We start from the raw sequence: 14,249 nt of genomic DNA on the forward strand, positions 1-14,249 counted from the left end.
AGAAAATAAATTCCTTTGTGTTGATCACAAATTATAGGATGGATAAGAAAAAAATCTCCTTCTAAAAATATAATGCACACCGGTGGTAGTGAATCTAATACCCAGTCGGATGTCAAAGAGAGGGAAATAACCCGTAGTCCTGGTTGTATATGTCATTCCAACATCTTCACATTCTTTGTCCAGAGAAGTGAACTGCATCCACTCAAATACATTAACATCTCCTCTAGATTGTCTCATTTATAGAGAATAAGGTCTCATACCAATGCCTCAAATAACCCACATGAACTCACTCTTGAAAAGTATATGGTATATTATTACTGAATGGTATTGGAGAGTGTCAAGTTTTTCTTTCTCCAATTATTTCCCAAGAGGCTCCATTGAACTACATTTGGCACTTTTCGTGTGACCCAAATATCTACACAGAATAACGCACCAAGATGTCTGGCCAAGGTGTCCACATCCTAATCCCTAGAACCTGTAAATATGTTACCTTATATGGCAAGAGGGATTCTTTGGATGTCATTAAGTTAAGGATTTTGAGATGGAAAGACCATGCTGGATTATCTAGATGGGCCCAATGTAATCACAAGGGTTATTTTAAGGAAAACAGGGAATAAAGATGGAAGCAGAAGTTGGAGTAAAGCTATTGCTGAAAAGGATCCACGAGCCAAAGAATGTACATGACCTCTTGAAATTGGGAAAGGCAAAGAATGAGAGTCCTTTCCCTGAGCCTCCAGAAAGAATGCAGTCCTGCAGATACCTTAATAATAGCCCCGTAAGATTTATTTCAGACTTCTGACCTCCAGAACAACAGGATAAAAAGTTAGTGTTTTAAGCCACGAAATTTATAGTACTTTACCCCAGCAGCAACAGGAACTCACACATTACTTGATGGCCTCAGCCCGCATGCTGGATAGCAGAGTCCTAGTCCCACTTTTGAGGTTCCCCAACTAACTCTTAAGGAGGCCTTGAGGGTATAACTCATCTGTGTTCACAAACCACATCATCACCAGAGTCTTCACCATCACCCACCTCATCCTTGGTGGGCTGCCCTTGGCATCACTGGCCATCGCACTCTGCAGTTGGGGGAACCGCCGACAGTTTGCTTTTGCTTCTGCTACCATCACCAGAAGCAAATGATTTTGGAATGGCTGAATTGTAGCCCGTGTCCGCACAGAAATTTTCCCACACTATGTTACAATCTTCATCAATAGTCATCTGAAGAGAGGGCAGAAAGGAAAAATATTCAGGGACTAACTTTTAACTGGTTACTAGGTATGATTGCTCTCAGATAACAGAATTACATGCCAATCTTACTGGTTTCCCTCAGGGTATGTTCCTGCCTTACAATAAGGCTTTCCTCCCACCTAGCTCACAGCCTGTGTCTTAGTGGCGGAATGTAGTTTCCCATCACCATTGAACATGCCCCTAAATACAGACTCCTTTGCCTCTCATCCTCACTCCGAAAAAAAATATTCCTTGATCATCTCACTCTAAGACTCATCTCCCAATTTTTCATTTCTGCTCCAAGGTCTGCCTCTCTCCAGGAATGACTGAATGGATAATTTCTACTACCTCCAAGGGAACATTCCTTACTGAATATAGGGGAGTTTAGTCTATGTTCTCAAGAGGATCATGATTTTATAACATCATATTCCAACATCTGTAAAACAGTAAAGATACAGATACAGCAACAGAGCCACTTCTTTACACACAGCTTCCAAACTAAAGAAAGAACAACTCCTGTAATGTTTAATATTTCTCAAAGTCTGAGAAATTTAGCAGTAAGTAGCATTTCACATAGAACAACAGCAGTGCACTAAGGCTAAACTTCTTCAAGCTTAGCCCAGCCATGGTTTATTAAAGGCATCTATTTATGATTATTTATGGTTATAGTCTCTCTCTTATATTTGTATTTTTTTTAAAGATTTTATTTATTTATTCATGACATAAACACAGAGAGGGAGAGGGAGAGGCAGAGACACAGGCAGAGGGAGGAGCAGCCTCCATGCAGGGAGCCCGATGTGGAACTCGATCCCGGGTCTCCAGGATCCGACCCTGGGGTGAAGACAGCACTAAACTGTTGAGCCACCCGGGCTGCCCTGTCTCATACCTGTAAAAGCGAATCATCCATTTGGATGCATAATCTTGAGATATAATTGATACAAAATAAACTGCACATGTTTAAAGTACATAATTTGATTATCTTTTGACATATATAGAGAGAGATATATATCTCCCAAATATCTACACAGAATAATGCACCAAGATGTCTGGCCAAGGTGTCCACATCCTAATCCCTAGAACCTGTAAATATGTTACCTTATATGGCAAAAAGGATTCTTTGGGTGCCATTAAGTTAAGGATTTTGAAATGGAAAGACCATGCTGGATTATCTAGACAATGTGGGCCAATGTAACCACAAAGGTTGTTTTAAGGAAAACAGGGGGTAAAGACGGAAGCAGAAGTTGGAGTAAAGCTATTGCTGAAAAGGATCCACGAGCCAAAGAATGTACGTGACCTCTCAATAAAGAGGTCCTCTACCTCCCTTAGACAACCACTCTTCTTTCCAAATTAGATATGGCAAGGACTAGAGAAATAATGAGTCCACTGTGCCTGAACACAGGTACATCAAGAGAGATGGATCTGCTTGGCTCCAAATACAGATATCCCAGCCACTGGAGAATGTGCCTTAATGGATGCCAAGCTTGCAAAGATTTTACCAATCAGTTAAGTCACTCTTCCTTCTCTGAGGTTGACAAAAAGAGTAGGTAGGGAGTGCCTGCGTGGCTCAGTCGGTTAAGCACATGCCTTCAGCTTAGGTCATAATCTCAGAGCCTGGGATCAAGGCTCACATGGTGCCTCACATGAGGCTCTCTGCTCAGGAGGGAGTCTGCTTCTCCCTCTCCCTCTGTGCTTTCTCTCTCTCTCTCTCTCAAATAAATAAATAAAATCTCTTAGAAAAAGAGAGAAGGTAGAGAGAGAATCCAAAGGATGTCAATACTGTCTTTTCCTAGGGAGAACTGTAATCTGCTTTCTATGGGAAGCTAGAATTGGCCCCCACAGTTGGGCTCAGCAAAGACTTTCTATTATACATGCAGCATACTTGCACTGAATTTGTAGGGGAGAGATGTTGGGTAGGACAGAGACAAAAGATGAAGGCAGATATTGGGGAGAGAGATTCTCTGTTGTTATCAAGATATGGGTACAAGCTCATTAAAATATGAAAAAAAATCTATGCATTAGTATTTTCCAGCTACACAGTTATGTTTTCATTTCTTTTACTGACTAAAAAAACTAAATACTTCAATAAAGAGTGAAGACAGAAGGTTCCTACTTAGCACATGCTTTTTCTGAGTTATCTTCTGGGTTAACATGGAGCTTTTCTTTAAAAACATACAGGTTAAGCCTAGCAATGAGTCAAGAAAATGTTTCTTTTTTTTCTTCTAGAAAATGAGAATATTGAAACTAAGTATTGAGGAACCGTTGTGTGCAGTGCTGCCTTCCAAGCATCAAAAACAGAATTGGCAATTAGCAGGCTTTCAGATTCTTTCATTAGAACTGTCTTTGATTACTTACCCCTGATTCCCTTATCTTGTCTTTCTCTCAGTTCAACAGCAGTTAAGCTCTAAACTGCACAAGATACCATTACATTCCACCCTGCCTTTGTTTAACTTCTAGCTGTGCCACATGTGGACTTCTGTTTTACCTCAAAACAAAATAACCTCCCCCAGATGATACTTTTCATTTTGCAGAGCAGGAAGGGAGATGGAGTGGCATGTCCTCTGGGTGTGAAATGCCTGGCTCTGATCTCTACACTACCAACTAGTGACTGTGACACCTTGGGCAAATAACTAGTCTGGGGCTCTGTTTCCATCATCTGTAAAATGGAAGCAATAATGAGATTTGTCTCATATAGATGTAAAGATAATTCACATAAGAGATTTGGCAATGCATGACATGTAGCAAAAATCAATGCAGGCCACTGTTTTTACTTAAATACTATCATATGAATTGATTTTTTTTTTTTCCTGAAAGGACTTGGTGGCAGAGCATAGATTAAATATTCCTTGAGAGTGCAAAAGGTCAGTGCCCAAGTTGAAAAGGGGAAAATTAAGTAAGTATCATCTTACTGGCATTGGCTTTTAAGGCAAAATGTAGCAGAAAATATGATCTGTGAGCATTCTGAAAGAATGGATTATGGATTTTTCAATGACAAAACTCCAGCATCTTGCCACATAGCTTCGACATATAAGGTACTCGCTTAATGTATGCATAATTCATTAATAAATAAATGGGCCTTGGTATAAAAATCCAGGCACCCTGCTTCTTGCTTCCAGAGACAGCTCTCCTGCTGGCAGCAAATTCCACTCCCAAGTGCAGAAGGTCGATCACTGTTCATGTTTCCAAACCCTGGCTAGGGTGGGATTTCTTCATCTGAAGCAAACTGCTTTTTCTTTTTCTTTTCTTTCCCTTCAAAAATCCCTTTCGCGCGGTCTACTTTCAAGGCGCGGTGACAAACGTCACCCGTATATTTCCCAAAGGGGCTAATGCTCACTCCCTTAGATTCTTTAAATGCTCTGAGGTCTCAAGGACTCGCCTGCGGAGAGAGCCTCGAAAGCTCCCCGCGTCAGAGTCTTGGGACTTTCTTCCTCTGGGCCCAGATCTCTTCACGCGCTGACCACCTGGAGTCCTTGGCCGTCTGCGGAGACCAGATCCCTTGGCCACACCTCCTTGTTAAAGCAAGTCCGCCGGTGCTTCTCCTTCTCAATCCCCAGAGGCGTCAGGACAACACAGCTCCCCAAGTCTGCCCAACCCAAGACGCTCAGGCTGTTGGGCTTGGCTTCCTCCCACCTCCACCCCCTCTCCCCCACTCTGCAAAAAAGACCCGCCAGACTCCCGGGCAGCTGGAGTCAGTTCAAGAAGCCTGGGTGCGCCGCAGCGTTACTCCTTTTGGCTCCAAGCCCTGCCCCAGCAGATGCCACACAGCCTGGAAGCCTCACTAAATGGACTCTGTGCGCATGAACGGTGGTACCCTCTTTCCTCTTCCCTCTCCACTTATCTAGCCTTCCTGCGTTCATTGGACCGAGACTCACACTGAAATGGATTCGAGACACCAGAAATAAAAAAGTGTAAAAAAAAAACCAAAAAAATCCCCTGCGGCTTTCGTGTGTGTTTGTATTTGTTATTATGCGTGTCCATCCGCGCTTGTGCAAAATCTCCAAACGTCACAGTCGGCAACCCGGACAAGCGCGCCGAGAAACCCGGGATCTTTCCAGGGATTCCCCTCCCTTACCCTCCTCTTCTTCAGCTCTCGCAAAGAGGTAGGTCTGGGGATGTCTCGAGGCGCGGCGGCGGCGACAGAGGCAATGCAAATGTTGCCGCGGTTCTTCTTTCCTTCTCTTGCTCCCGGCCCTCTTCTCGGGCGAACGGTCCCGAGCGCGAGGTTTCCTCCCAGTTTCCCGCATCTGCATTCCGAGCGGCTGCCCGCGCGCGCGCCCTTGCCCGGGTCGCGGCGAGCGGCTCCGCGCGCCCGCGGCCTCCGGCCTGGGCCTGGGCCTCTGCCGCCGCGGTGGGTGGTGCTCACGCCGCCCCCACCTTCCCCCGGGGCCTCGGAGAGCCGCGCGCTGGGCGTGTGCGCGCGCGCGCGCGGAGCCGGTGGGGGAATCTCCTTCCGTGGAAGCTGCTGAGTGTCGCTGGCAGAGAGTATTCTGGAGCCCAGCAAAAGCCTCCAAAGCACTTGAGCTTCCCCGAAAGAAACACAGAATAAAAGACCGAAAAGAAGGGACGCCCGCTCCCCGAAAGTCCGGGTTTCCAGTAGTCTCGGAGCCGCCCGGAGCTGAGCAGAGGCGCAGCTGGCGGCGGCCACTGCTCGCACCCGGACTTGGAAAGACGGTTTTCCCCCCTTCGGGGAGGAGGGAGGTGAGGGACTCGCGGGCGACAGTCGCACCGGGTCTCGGAGCGCGCAGAGAGGAGAACTCTGGGGTAAGTAGTGTGCGGGCGCTGGAGAGGAAGGGGGGAGGAGGGGGGCAGCAGGGGGGCGACAGGGAGAGGGCAGGGGATGAATTATGCAAAAAAAAAAAAAAAAAAAATCCCCACTATTCCGCAGCAGCGGGAGAGCGCGGCACAGCGCCCCGGCTGAGCCCCCCCCCCCCCGGTTCCCCGGTTCCCCGCGCCCGAGCGGCTGGCGCGAAGTTCTTTCCGAGGAGATGAGAAACTCCCCAATCCCGGGGGGCGACCGAGCGGCCGGGGCCCAGGCGCCCCAGGCTGGCCCGCAGCTCCGACGCCCAGCGCTCGCCTCCCCCTTCTGGCCGCGCTCAGCCTCGGCTCCCCGGCCCGGCCTCCTGCCTCCGCCCCCGGGCGCCGGGCGGCGGGGCTGCCGCGGGGGCTGGCGGCGGCGGCGGCGGCTGGGGGGGGGGGGGACGCTCACCTGGCCGGGCCGCCCCCGCCCCCCACCTGCCCTCCTCCTCCTCCTCCCCCCTCCTCCCCTCCGAATCGGGCAGCGTCGGGCTCCGTAGGCGAGGAAATAACGACCCCTGCAGTTGCATTGCGGAAAATCGCGGCGGCGGCGGCGGCGCTAGTTGCGGGCGATGGAAGCGAGGCAGCTGGGGGTTCCGGGGAGCCCAGGAAAATAGCGGAGGACCGGGAGGCGCGCGCGACGTGGGGAGCCCGCGGGCCCCCGACGCGCCCGGCCCCCGGCCCCCGGCCCCCGGCCCCCGCCTCGGGCGCTCGGCGCCCTGCACGCGCCTCCCGAGCGGGGCTCGCAGGCGGCGGGCGGCGCGCGGACTTGGGGAGCAGGGAGGGTCGCGGAGGCTGCCGGCGGTTTCGGGCAATAATTCCTGCCTCTCTCTTTCTGTCCCCCTGTGTGCGGTGTCGTCTCCCCCCGCGCCCGGCAGCAGGAGGAGAGCGGCCCCGGAGCGCGGCAGCCGGCCTGTGACCATGCCCCGGTGAGGGCGCGGACTTCGAGGGCAACTTGCCGCCGACTGCCTGGGCGTAGCGAGCGAGCTGCGAGCGCCGGGGGCCCGGACCTGTGCGGCGCGGCCCGGCGGGGGGCTGTCGTCTATGTCGTCTTGGGGCGCCAGGCGGCTCGGGGTCTCGTTTCTGCAGGAAGAGCCCGGCGCTGGTGGCCTCAGGTGGCTGCCGCCGCCGCCGCTGCCGGTGCCGTTTCCGCCCCTCGGGAGAGGAGCAGGGACCGGCGACCGCGGAGACCTCCGGGGCAGCGAGGCACCGGACATGTGTCAGCACACCTGGGGCGCACGTCCGTCGAGCCCGAGGGGAGACTTGCCGGAACAGTTCAAACTGCGATATTGATCTTGGGGGCGACTGTCCCTGGCCGGCTGTCGGGCGGGAGTGCGGGTGTGCGCTCGCTCCAGGCGTGTGCGCGTTTGTATGTGTGTGTGCCGCGTCGGGCCCTCCCCTTCCCCCCCTGTTTTCCCGTCGAGTGATGCACTTGGAATGAGAATCAGAGGATGGAAATAGTCTGGGAGGTGCTTTTTCTTCTTCAAGCCAATTTCATCGTCTGCATATCAGGTATGGGACGCGCTGGAGTCACCGGCGGGTTTGGGTCACGTTGTGCTGTTTGGGATGTGTGGGGTTTTATCTGTCAAGTAGCCTGGCGGGGCGGGAGGGGAGGGGGTGGTGGCAGAGACCCTCGCAGCTCTTTGGGTTTGCTGCCTTCAGACTAAAAGCCTAAGCCCGAGGGTGTGTGTGCGCGCGCGCGTGTGTGTGTGCGCGTGTGTGTGTGCGCGCGCGCTCCTGTGTGTCTGTGTGTCTGTGTGTCTGTGTGTCTGTGTTGTGGTTAGTGTCTGTGTGGAGTCCTGGAACATTGAAGGGGCAGGGATAAGAAAGAAGAGGCAGGTGGGTGTTAATTTTCAACTGCTTACCTGGCTGGGAACTCTGGCCGGGAAATCCGAGCCTTGGCAAACCCCCACCCCCACCCCCACCCCCACCCCCACCCCCACCCCCTGGCTTTCAAAGTTCCCAAACTCCGCGGTTCCTGGCTGGCAAGATGGACGCAGAGCCCTGCCCTGCTATCTGGGCGCTTTCAAGAGACTGCGGGAGGATGCGGGACTAGAGAGTGCCCCCAGCAGGGACCAAAGGGACGTGGAGATCCTCCCCGGCCTTGCCCAAGCACATCAGGACTGGTCTTTAGGGTCTGAAACATGCTAGCACGCCCTGCTCCGCAGCAAGTAAAGGCAAAACCGGCCTGCAACAACACAAATCATAAATAGCAGGTTGTAGCCTTTCTTCTTCCCAGAGGCAAGGAGGTGCTAGCTCAGACTCACTGACCCCAGGCTACTTGCTCCGGTCTGTGGTTTCAGGAGCTACTTGGTGGATGGGGTAGGGCTTGTGTCTGCCTGTGCCTGTGTCTGCGTGTTGCAGGGGTGTCTGATTTCCAGGCAGTGTGTTTGTTGGTGCAGGGGGAGCCATGAGAAAAAGCCCCAGGATCAGCAGTATTTCCAGCTTCAGTGCAGTGGCTCCTCCCACAGACCCGTGTCTTACCGGTTTCCCCTCATACCTGCCATTAAGGTGCCCAGGGTAGGACCCATTTGCAGTGGCCCCCTGTGCCTGCATTCCCTCTGCAGAATTTGGGTCGCAGCCAACTTCCCAGGAAGTCAGCAGAAGAGAACAGGAACCTTGCCCCTGTGAGTAGGCACAGAGGAGGAGCAGCATTGGGGTGAAGGGCCCTGTTTCCTGCCTCCTCCTTCAGCTGGGCCACTTCCTACCCCCAAAGCCAGAGAGGGTTCTGGATGTTAAAAATCCTTGTCTATGCTGACCCTGGACCTACTTCCAAATACCACTGTTCAGTTTCAACTTTGTCCTCTTAGGGCAGGAACGGGGAATCGTGTATTCAGAATCATTCTGTTTGGGACTTGGCCACCCAGCTAAGAATTTTGCCTTGGAAATATTTCAGAGGTACATTGTATACTTGAGAGACAATAAAAAGTACCTTAGGACCACCCCCAAATCTTCTAGTGGGACCTATTTTACCCTATCCTGCATCTGAGAAGAAAAATTTTCAGGTGACTTATAATGGTTGCTATCAATCATATGTCTAGTAGGAGTGGCTGGATAGTATCCTACAGGAGCACATTTTACATATTTCTCTTCTCTGTGTCTGTTTCAAACTCTCTCTCTCTCTTTTTTTTAAGATTTTATTTATTCATGAGAGGCACAGAGAGAGAGAGAGAGAGGCGGAGACACAGCAGAGAGAGAAGCAGGCTCTATGCAGGGGGCCCGATGTGGGGCTCGATCCCGGGACTCCAGAATCGCACCGTGGGTCGAAGGCAGGCGCTCAACCGCTGAGCCACCCAGGCGTCCCAAACTATCTCTTGTTTCATAATATTTCACTAGTTAGAAAATAGCCCTCCCCTATCTCTCTCCACCATCATAAATAATTGGCAAAGCAGACAAGCCAGCTAAGTCCCTTCAAGATTAACAAAGGGTTAACATTCATTGAAGCTCTGGACACCCTCACCCCCACCCTGGCCCAATTTCCTTGTCCCCAGTCCCTCTCCTGCCTGTGGCCAGGTCATCACAGGGGAACCATGTGAGAATGAGTCTGTTCTTAGTCTCCAAAAGAGGCAGTGGTCTCCTTATCCCAGCTATACTTGATTTGGTGTATCAGTAACTAAACTATATAAACATAAGTCTTAGGAGGGGGTTATTTCTAACCCAGAAGAGGTGCTGTAGAGTATGTGGCCTTTCACATGTATTTACTAAATAATCATCATTGCCATGTAATGAGAGGATAAAAGTGTAAGCAAAATTGCTAGCTATTAGCTAAACACAGAAAACTAGGTTAGCGTTCCAAATGCCTAGTTAGGCTCTGCATTAATTTGCACTTTATGAAAACATTTAGGCAGAGTTGCAACATTATGTACTCTGCATTTACACATCCATAAACTTAATTTTCAAAGGCTGTTCTTTGTCCAGGGCCAAGGTGGCCTCCCTCCTAAAACAACTACTCATTCAGTGATATCCATGTATTAATTCTGATTAGTAATATAACTACGATTCATAGTTGCCACAATTTGGGGACTTTTTTCCCCATCAAGCAGCCTTAAGAGGTGTAGTTATGCAGTGCACTAAGGTTGAATAATTGTGGCTCAGGGAGAGTTTAGCGGGTCTTTCATTTCTGTTTCTGTGATTTGCAGTTTTAATTTACTCACAACTGAGCTTTACCAAAAGGAACATAACCCTGTGATCATAGAACCTACTAAATCTTAAATTAAAAAAAATTAAAAAACAAAGCACCTCTCTTCCATCTTGGGATGAATTACCCTCCCTGGTAAATGGGTACTAATTCTTCCTGAGTTACCAGGCATCAGTGATTGATGCATTGGAAGGGTTGACTTCATTACTGGAAAAGGTCAGCAAAAGTCTGCAGTGTAAACATTTTGCAGAAGGAAAATTTTGGCGGTAGATCTGGCCTCTAGTGACTGAATTTCACTTGGTAGCATAGGCTTTCAGGAATGCTCTGGTGCTTTGTGGCTTAGTGTTTTGTTAATCAAGGATTCCTACCCTTACCTCTCCCCATGCTGCAAATTAAGTGTATCCAAAGCTTTTTCTCCTTGGGTCTGTGTGGACATATTTCTTAAAATACAGAGCCCTTGCCTTGGTATGTTTGATGGCTCTGAACTAATCCTTTGGTTGTGATGAAGCTGTCAGCATATAGGACTGGGGGTCAGCTTGACCACACTTAACTGTTGGGGATGTAGCATGTGTGCCTTCCATTTGCGAGATCGTATCCATTTTGGCTACTTAAGGACAGCACAGCTAGGTTTAAGAGGGAATGCCATGATCTGGGAGTTCTTCTGTTCCACATCAGATTCAGATGTCATTTTGCCGAAAGTGTAAGGCAGCCAAGATCTGTGAAGAGGAGAGAAGGAGAGCGAGAGGGAGGGAGAGAGGGAGTGAGGGAGGGAGGGGGAGAGAGAGAGAGAGAGAGAGAGGGAAAACCAGGATGATTTTTCCCTGTGCTAGCTAGAGCACCATTCCATTCTTACAAAAGCAGCTCAGATCAGCGAGAATGAATGCTTAGCTGCGCCAGGAGAGAATTTCCTGGTCCAAAGACAGCTGTCTGATTTAATTTCCACAACACATCCTATTTGCCTCTATGTCACTTCGCTTCTTTGTTACTTTATTCATAATAATAAGAGCAATAGCAATTAAAATTATATGTTGCTTTCATATATATTATGTAACATTGCACATATTTTAATTCATCTCTTCTTAGAGTCTGTAGGATACTTTAAAGCTGAGGCAGCCAAAGCCCACAGTGCTTCAGCATGCAGGATTCACATCCAGGTCTAACTGAGTCAGAATTCAATATATCATTTCCTTTTGGCTCAAGATTTCTTTTGAATGTTTTTATTCAGTATTTTTTTTAGTGATGTCTCCGGATTGAACGAATGAGTTATGTTAAATAGATGAGAGTCTTAGTTTGGAAGTGGAAGTTTAGGGTGATTACAGTTCAGTACTAGAAATAAGGTAGCATTTGAGTTGTGTATGACTATCCATCAAACAGCTGAGACTATTGCCCAGGTTTGCCACCAGCATATTATGATCAGCAATCCCTATAAGCAAGGAATATTTCATACATTGTTTTCCTAATTGGAAAATTAAAATGGTTTCACTTCGGTGTCTTTACACATAGAAAGGGGATAATAGCACATACCTCATACTTTTGTTACATGGATTAAATGAGATAACGTGTTCATTGTTTTTCACTTCGCACAATATCTGAGGCATAGGAAGCTTGCATTTATATAATTTTTCCCCTACAAATCAGGCATTTCACAGGTTTGTGAAGCCATAAAAGAACAGCCTTTACCATCTTCACTTTCAACTTGTTTAAAAGCAAAACAGAAAATCATGAGCAAGCACATTTTATAACATTGAGCATGGATCCTACTTTCAAGGAGGCCTTGGCTTAACAACTTTGAACTGTCTCTTAATTTTCCTTCTCATATAAATGAGACTGGTAGCATTGGGCTTTGGTGAGTATTATGAGTAAAACCCACTTTATCTCTGTGAGCCCAGTACTGAGGTGAGGCTTGGAAAGTTTAATAAATCACCTGGGAACAACATAGTACTTATTACCTTGGGGAGCAACACAATGTTCTTCTTTCTGCTTGTAAACTCTGTATTAACCCAGCTTTAAAGTGCTTCCAAGATGGCAAACTACGTATACTGTCAATAGGACTTGAAGGAGAACATTCCTTTGAATAAAAAAAGAGCCCTCATCCCAGCAAAGACTACTTATCTGATGATCTCATTGGTGGTGTGCTTTCTTTAAATGCAGTTTGCCATGCGATGTCATATAGCCCAGTCACTGACAGATACCGTCATCATAGATGGGATTTTTTCGTCCATCTGAGTAATATAAAATCCCTGGAATAAAGAGAGATGTCAATGTGGAGATGTCAGTTTTCTCAGGGTGGAGGGGAAGTTTGATTTCCATCCTAGACCTACATCAGTCCCTAATACCTCAACTTTTCACCTTGATTAAGCATTACATATTTGGACCTAGGATTTAGGTCAGGAAGAGATCCAGGCATCATAAATATGTATGGTGGCAAGCCTTTGTAGAAGGAATATGGAAGTTAGAAGACCCACCCTGCAGTCAAACTACTTGCTTAATTACCTCTTTGGGTGATTCCTTTAGCCTCTTAGAATCTTAGTTTCCTCATCTGTAAAATAAAAACGGTAACGTCTTTGCCCATTTCAGTGAATTGCTGAGGGAAACTACAGAGGGAGATCCTGAATGTTCTTGGTGCCAATGTAAAATATTTGTGTCTTTACTACATTATGGAATGATCCATGCTTAAGGTATAGTTACAAACTCAAAGTTGAGATACAAATAATGTAGAGTGAGGTAAAATAGTATGAATAATGCTTAATAGTTAAGATATGACAGCAAAGTTGTAATACACAATAGGTATAGTGATATGAAACAAGAAAAATGCCTTATTGTTTTGTAAATGACATACATGCTACAGAAGAGAAGTCCAGATGTGAAGGAAAAGGAGGATATTGGATAGATGTTGGGGTTTTGGAGAGAAGAGATAGAAGGACTACATCATCCAAAGAAGAGGGATAGGAATCAGTGACATACAGGGAAGACAGTCCCAATTGGAATAAAAGGTTCACTTTATGACACTGGCAAGTTGGGATGGCTCCACGTTAGGAGCTGTTGAGTTGAGAGTATGGAGTGTCTTCAGATATTTAATTTTACGGTGATTTTAATTTTTTTTTGTGGATCTTTGCATGCGTTCAATGGATTGAACTTGTTTGAAATCCTAATATTTATTTGGGTTTTAAATTTGTGTTGCAAGTTTCTAGCTACTGCGGTACTTTGCATAGTTTGTAGGCTACTGGGATTGTAGATGGTTGGGTTTTGGGGGACACTTCAACTTTCTCATCTGTAAAATGGAGATGATACTTACTTCCTAAGGGTGTTGATCCTACAGGGTAATTGTAAGGAGCATCTGTAAAATGCTAACATGGTACCTGGAATACATTTACCATGGGTCAAATCGCACATATCATATGAGAGTGAGCATGGGCTTTGGAATCAAGATAGGCCTGTACATAATATCCCTCCCTTGGGCATTTTCTCCCTCTGTGGGGTCTTAGAGGAGTTATTTTTTTAAAGGTTTTATTTATTAAAAAAAAGGATTTTATTTATTTATTCATGAGAGACACAGAGAGAGGCAGAGACATAGGCAGAGGGAGAAGCAGGCTCCCTGTGGGGAGCCCCATGTGGGACTCAATTCCAGGACCCAGGGATCATGACCTGAGCCAAAGGCAGAAGCTCAACCACTGAGCCACCCAGGCATCCCCTTAGACAAGTTCTTTAACTTCCTATGCCTCTATAAAATCTGCAAAGTGAGGATTGGAGAAAATATACATAAGATGCCCCCATGGCACCTGACATGTAGTAGTAGTCAACTCAGTGAATGAGAGCTACTCTCATAAAATCATCACCATCATTGTCATCAGTAACTTTCCTTATTGACACTTCAGACCTGTTCTTATAAATTCCAATAAATAATTCAGTCATTTCTTTAGGGTTCAACAAAATAGTATTGCCAGCTAACTATGTATCAGGCATAGGAATCACAAAAATGAACACTTGGTCCTTGGTTTTTCTAAGATGGTACATGTCAGGGGATAGAAGTGGATACAAGTGGGGAAGAGAAGGGATTCATAGAGGAAAAGGCATTTGAACAAGGTTGGAGGAA

At 47.5% G+C, this 14,249-nt stretch overlaps 1 protein-coding gene across 4 annotated transcripts in view; it reads left to right on the forward strand.

The window, feature by feature from the left end:
* Positions 1-5,080: 5,080 nt before the first annotated feature.
* CA10 (carbonic anhydrase 10) overlaps positions 5,081-14,249 on the forward strand; it is a 482,388-nt gene continuing 473,219 nt past the window's right edge. The window contains exons 1-2 of one of the 4 annotated variants that reach the window (XM_041726075.1): positions 5,081-5,324; positions 6,897-7,530. In XM_041726075.1, the coding sequence (XP_041582009.1) occupies positions 7,470-7,530 (61 nt within the window). In that variant the 5' untranslated portion in view covers positions 5,081-5,324; positions 6,897-7,469. Of the gene's footprint in view, positions 5,325-5,653; positions 5,986-6,896; positions 7,531-14,249 lie in introns of those variants that run through there. The other 3 variants (XM_041726076.1, XM_041726073.1, XM_041726074.1) reach the window with 3 other exon arrangements.

This window comes from Vulpes lagopus, chromosome 12 (assembly GCF_018345385.1).
Source record: "Vulpes lagopus strain Blue_001 chromosome 12, ASM1834538v1, whole genome shotgun sequence".
NCBI lineage: Eukaryota > Metazoa > Chordata > Mammalia > Carnivora > Canidae > Vulpes > Vulpes lagopus.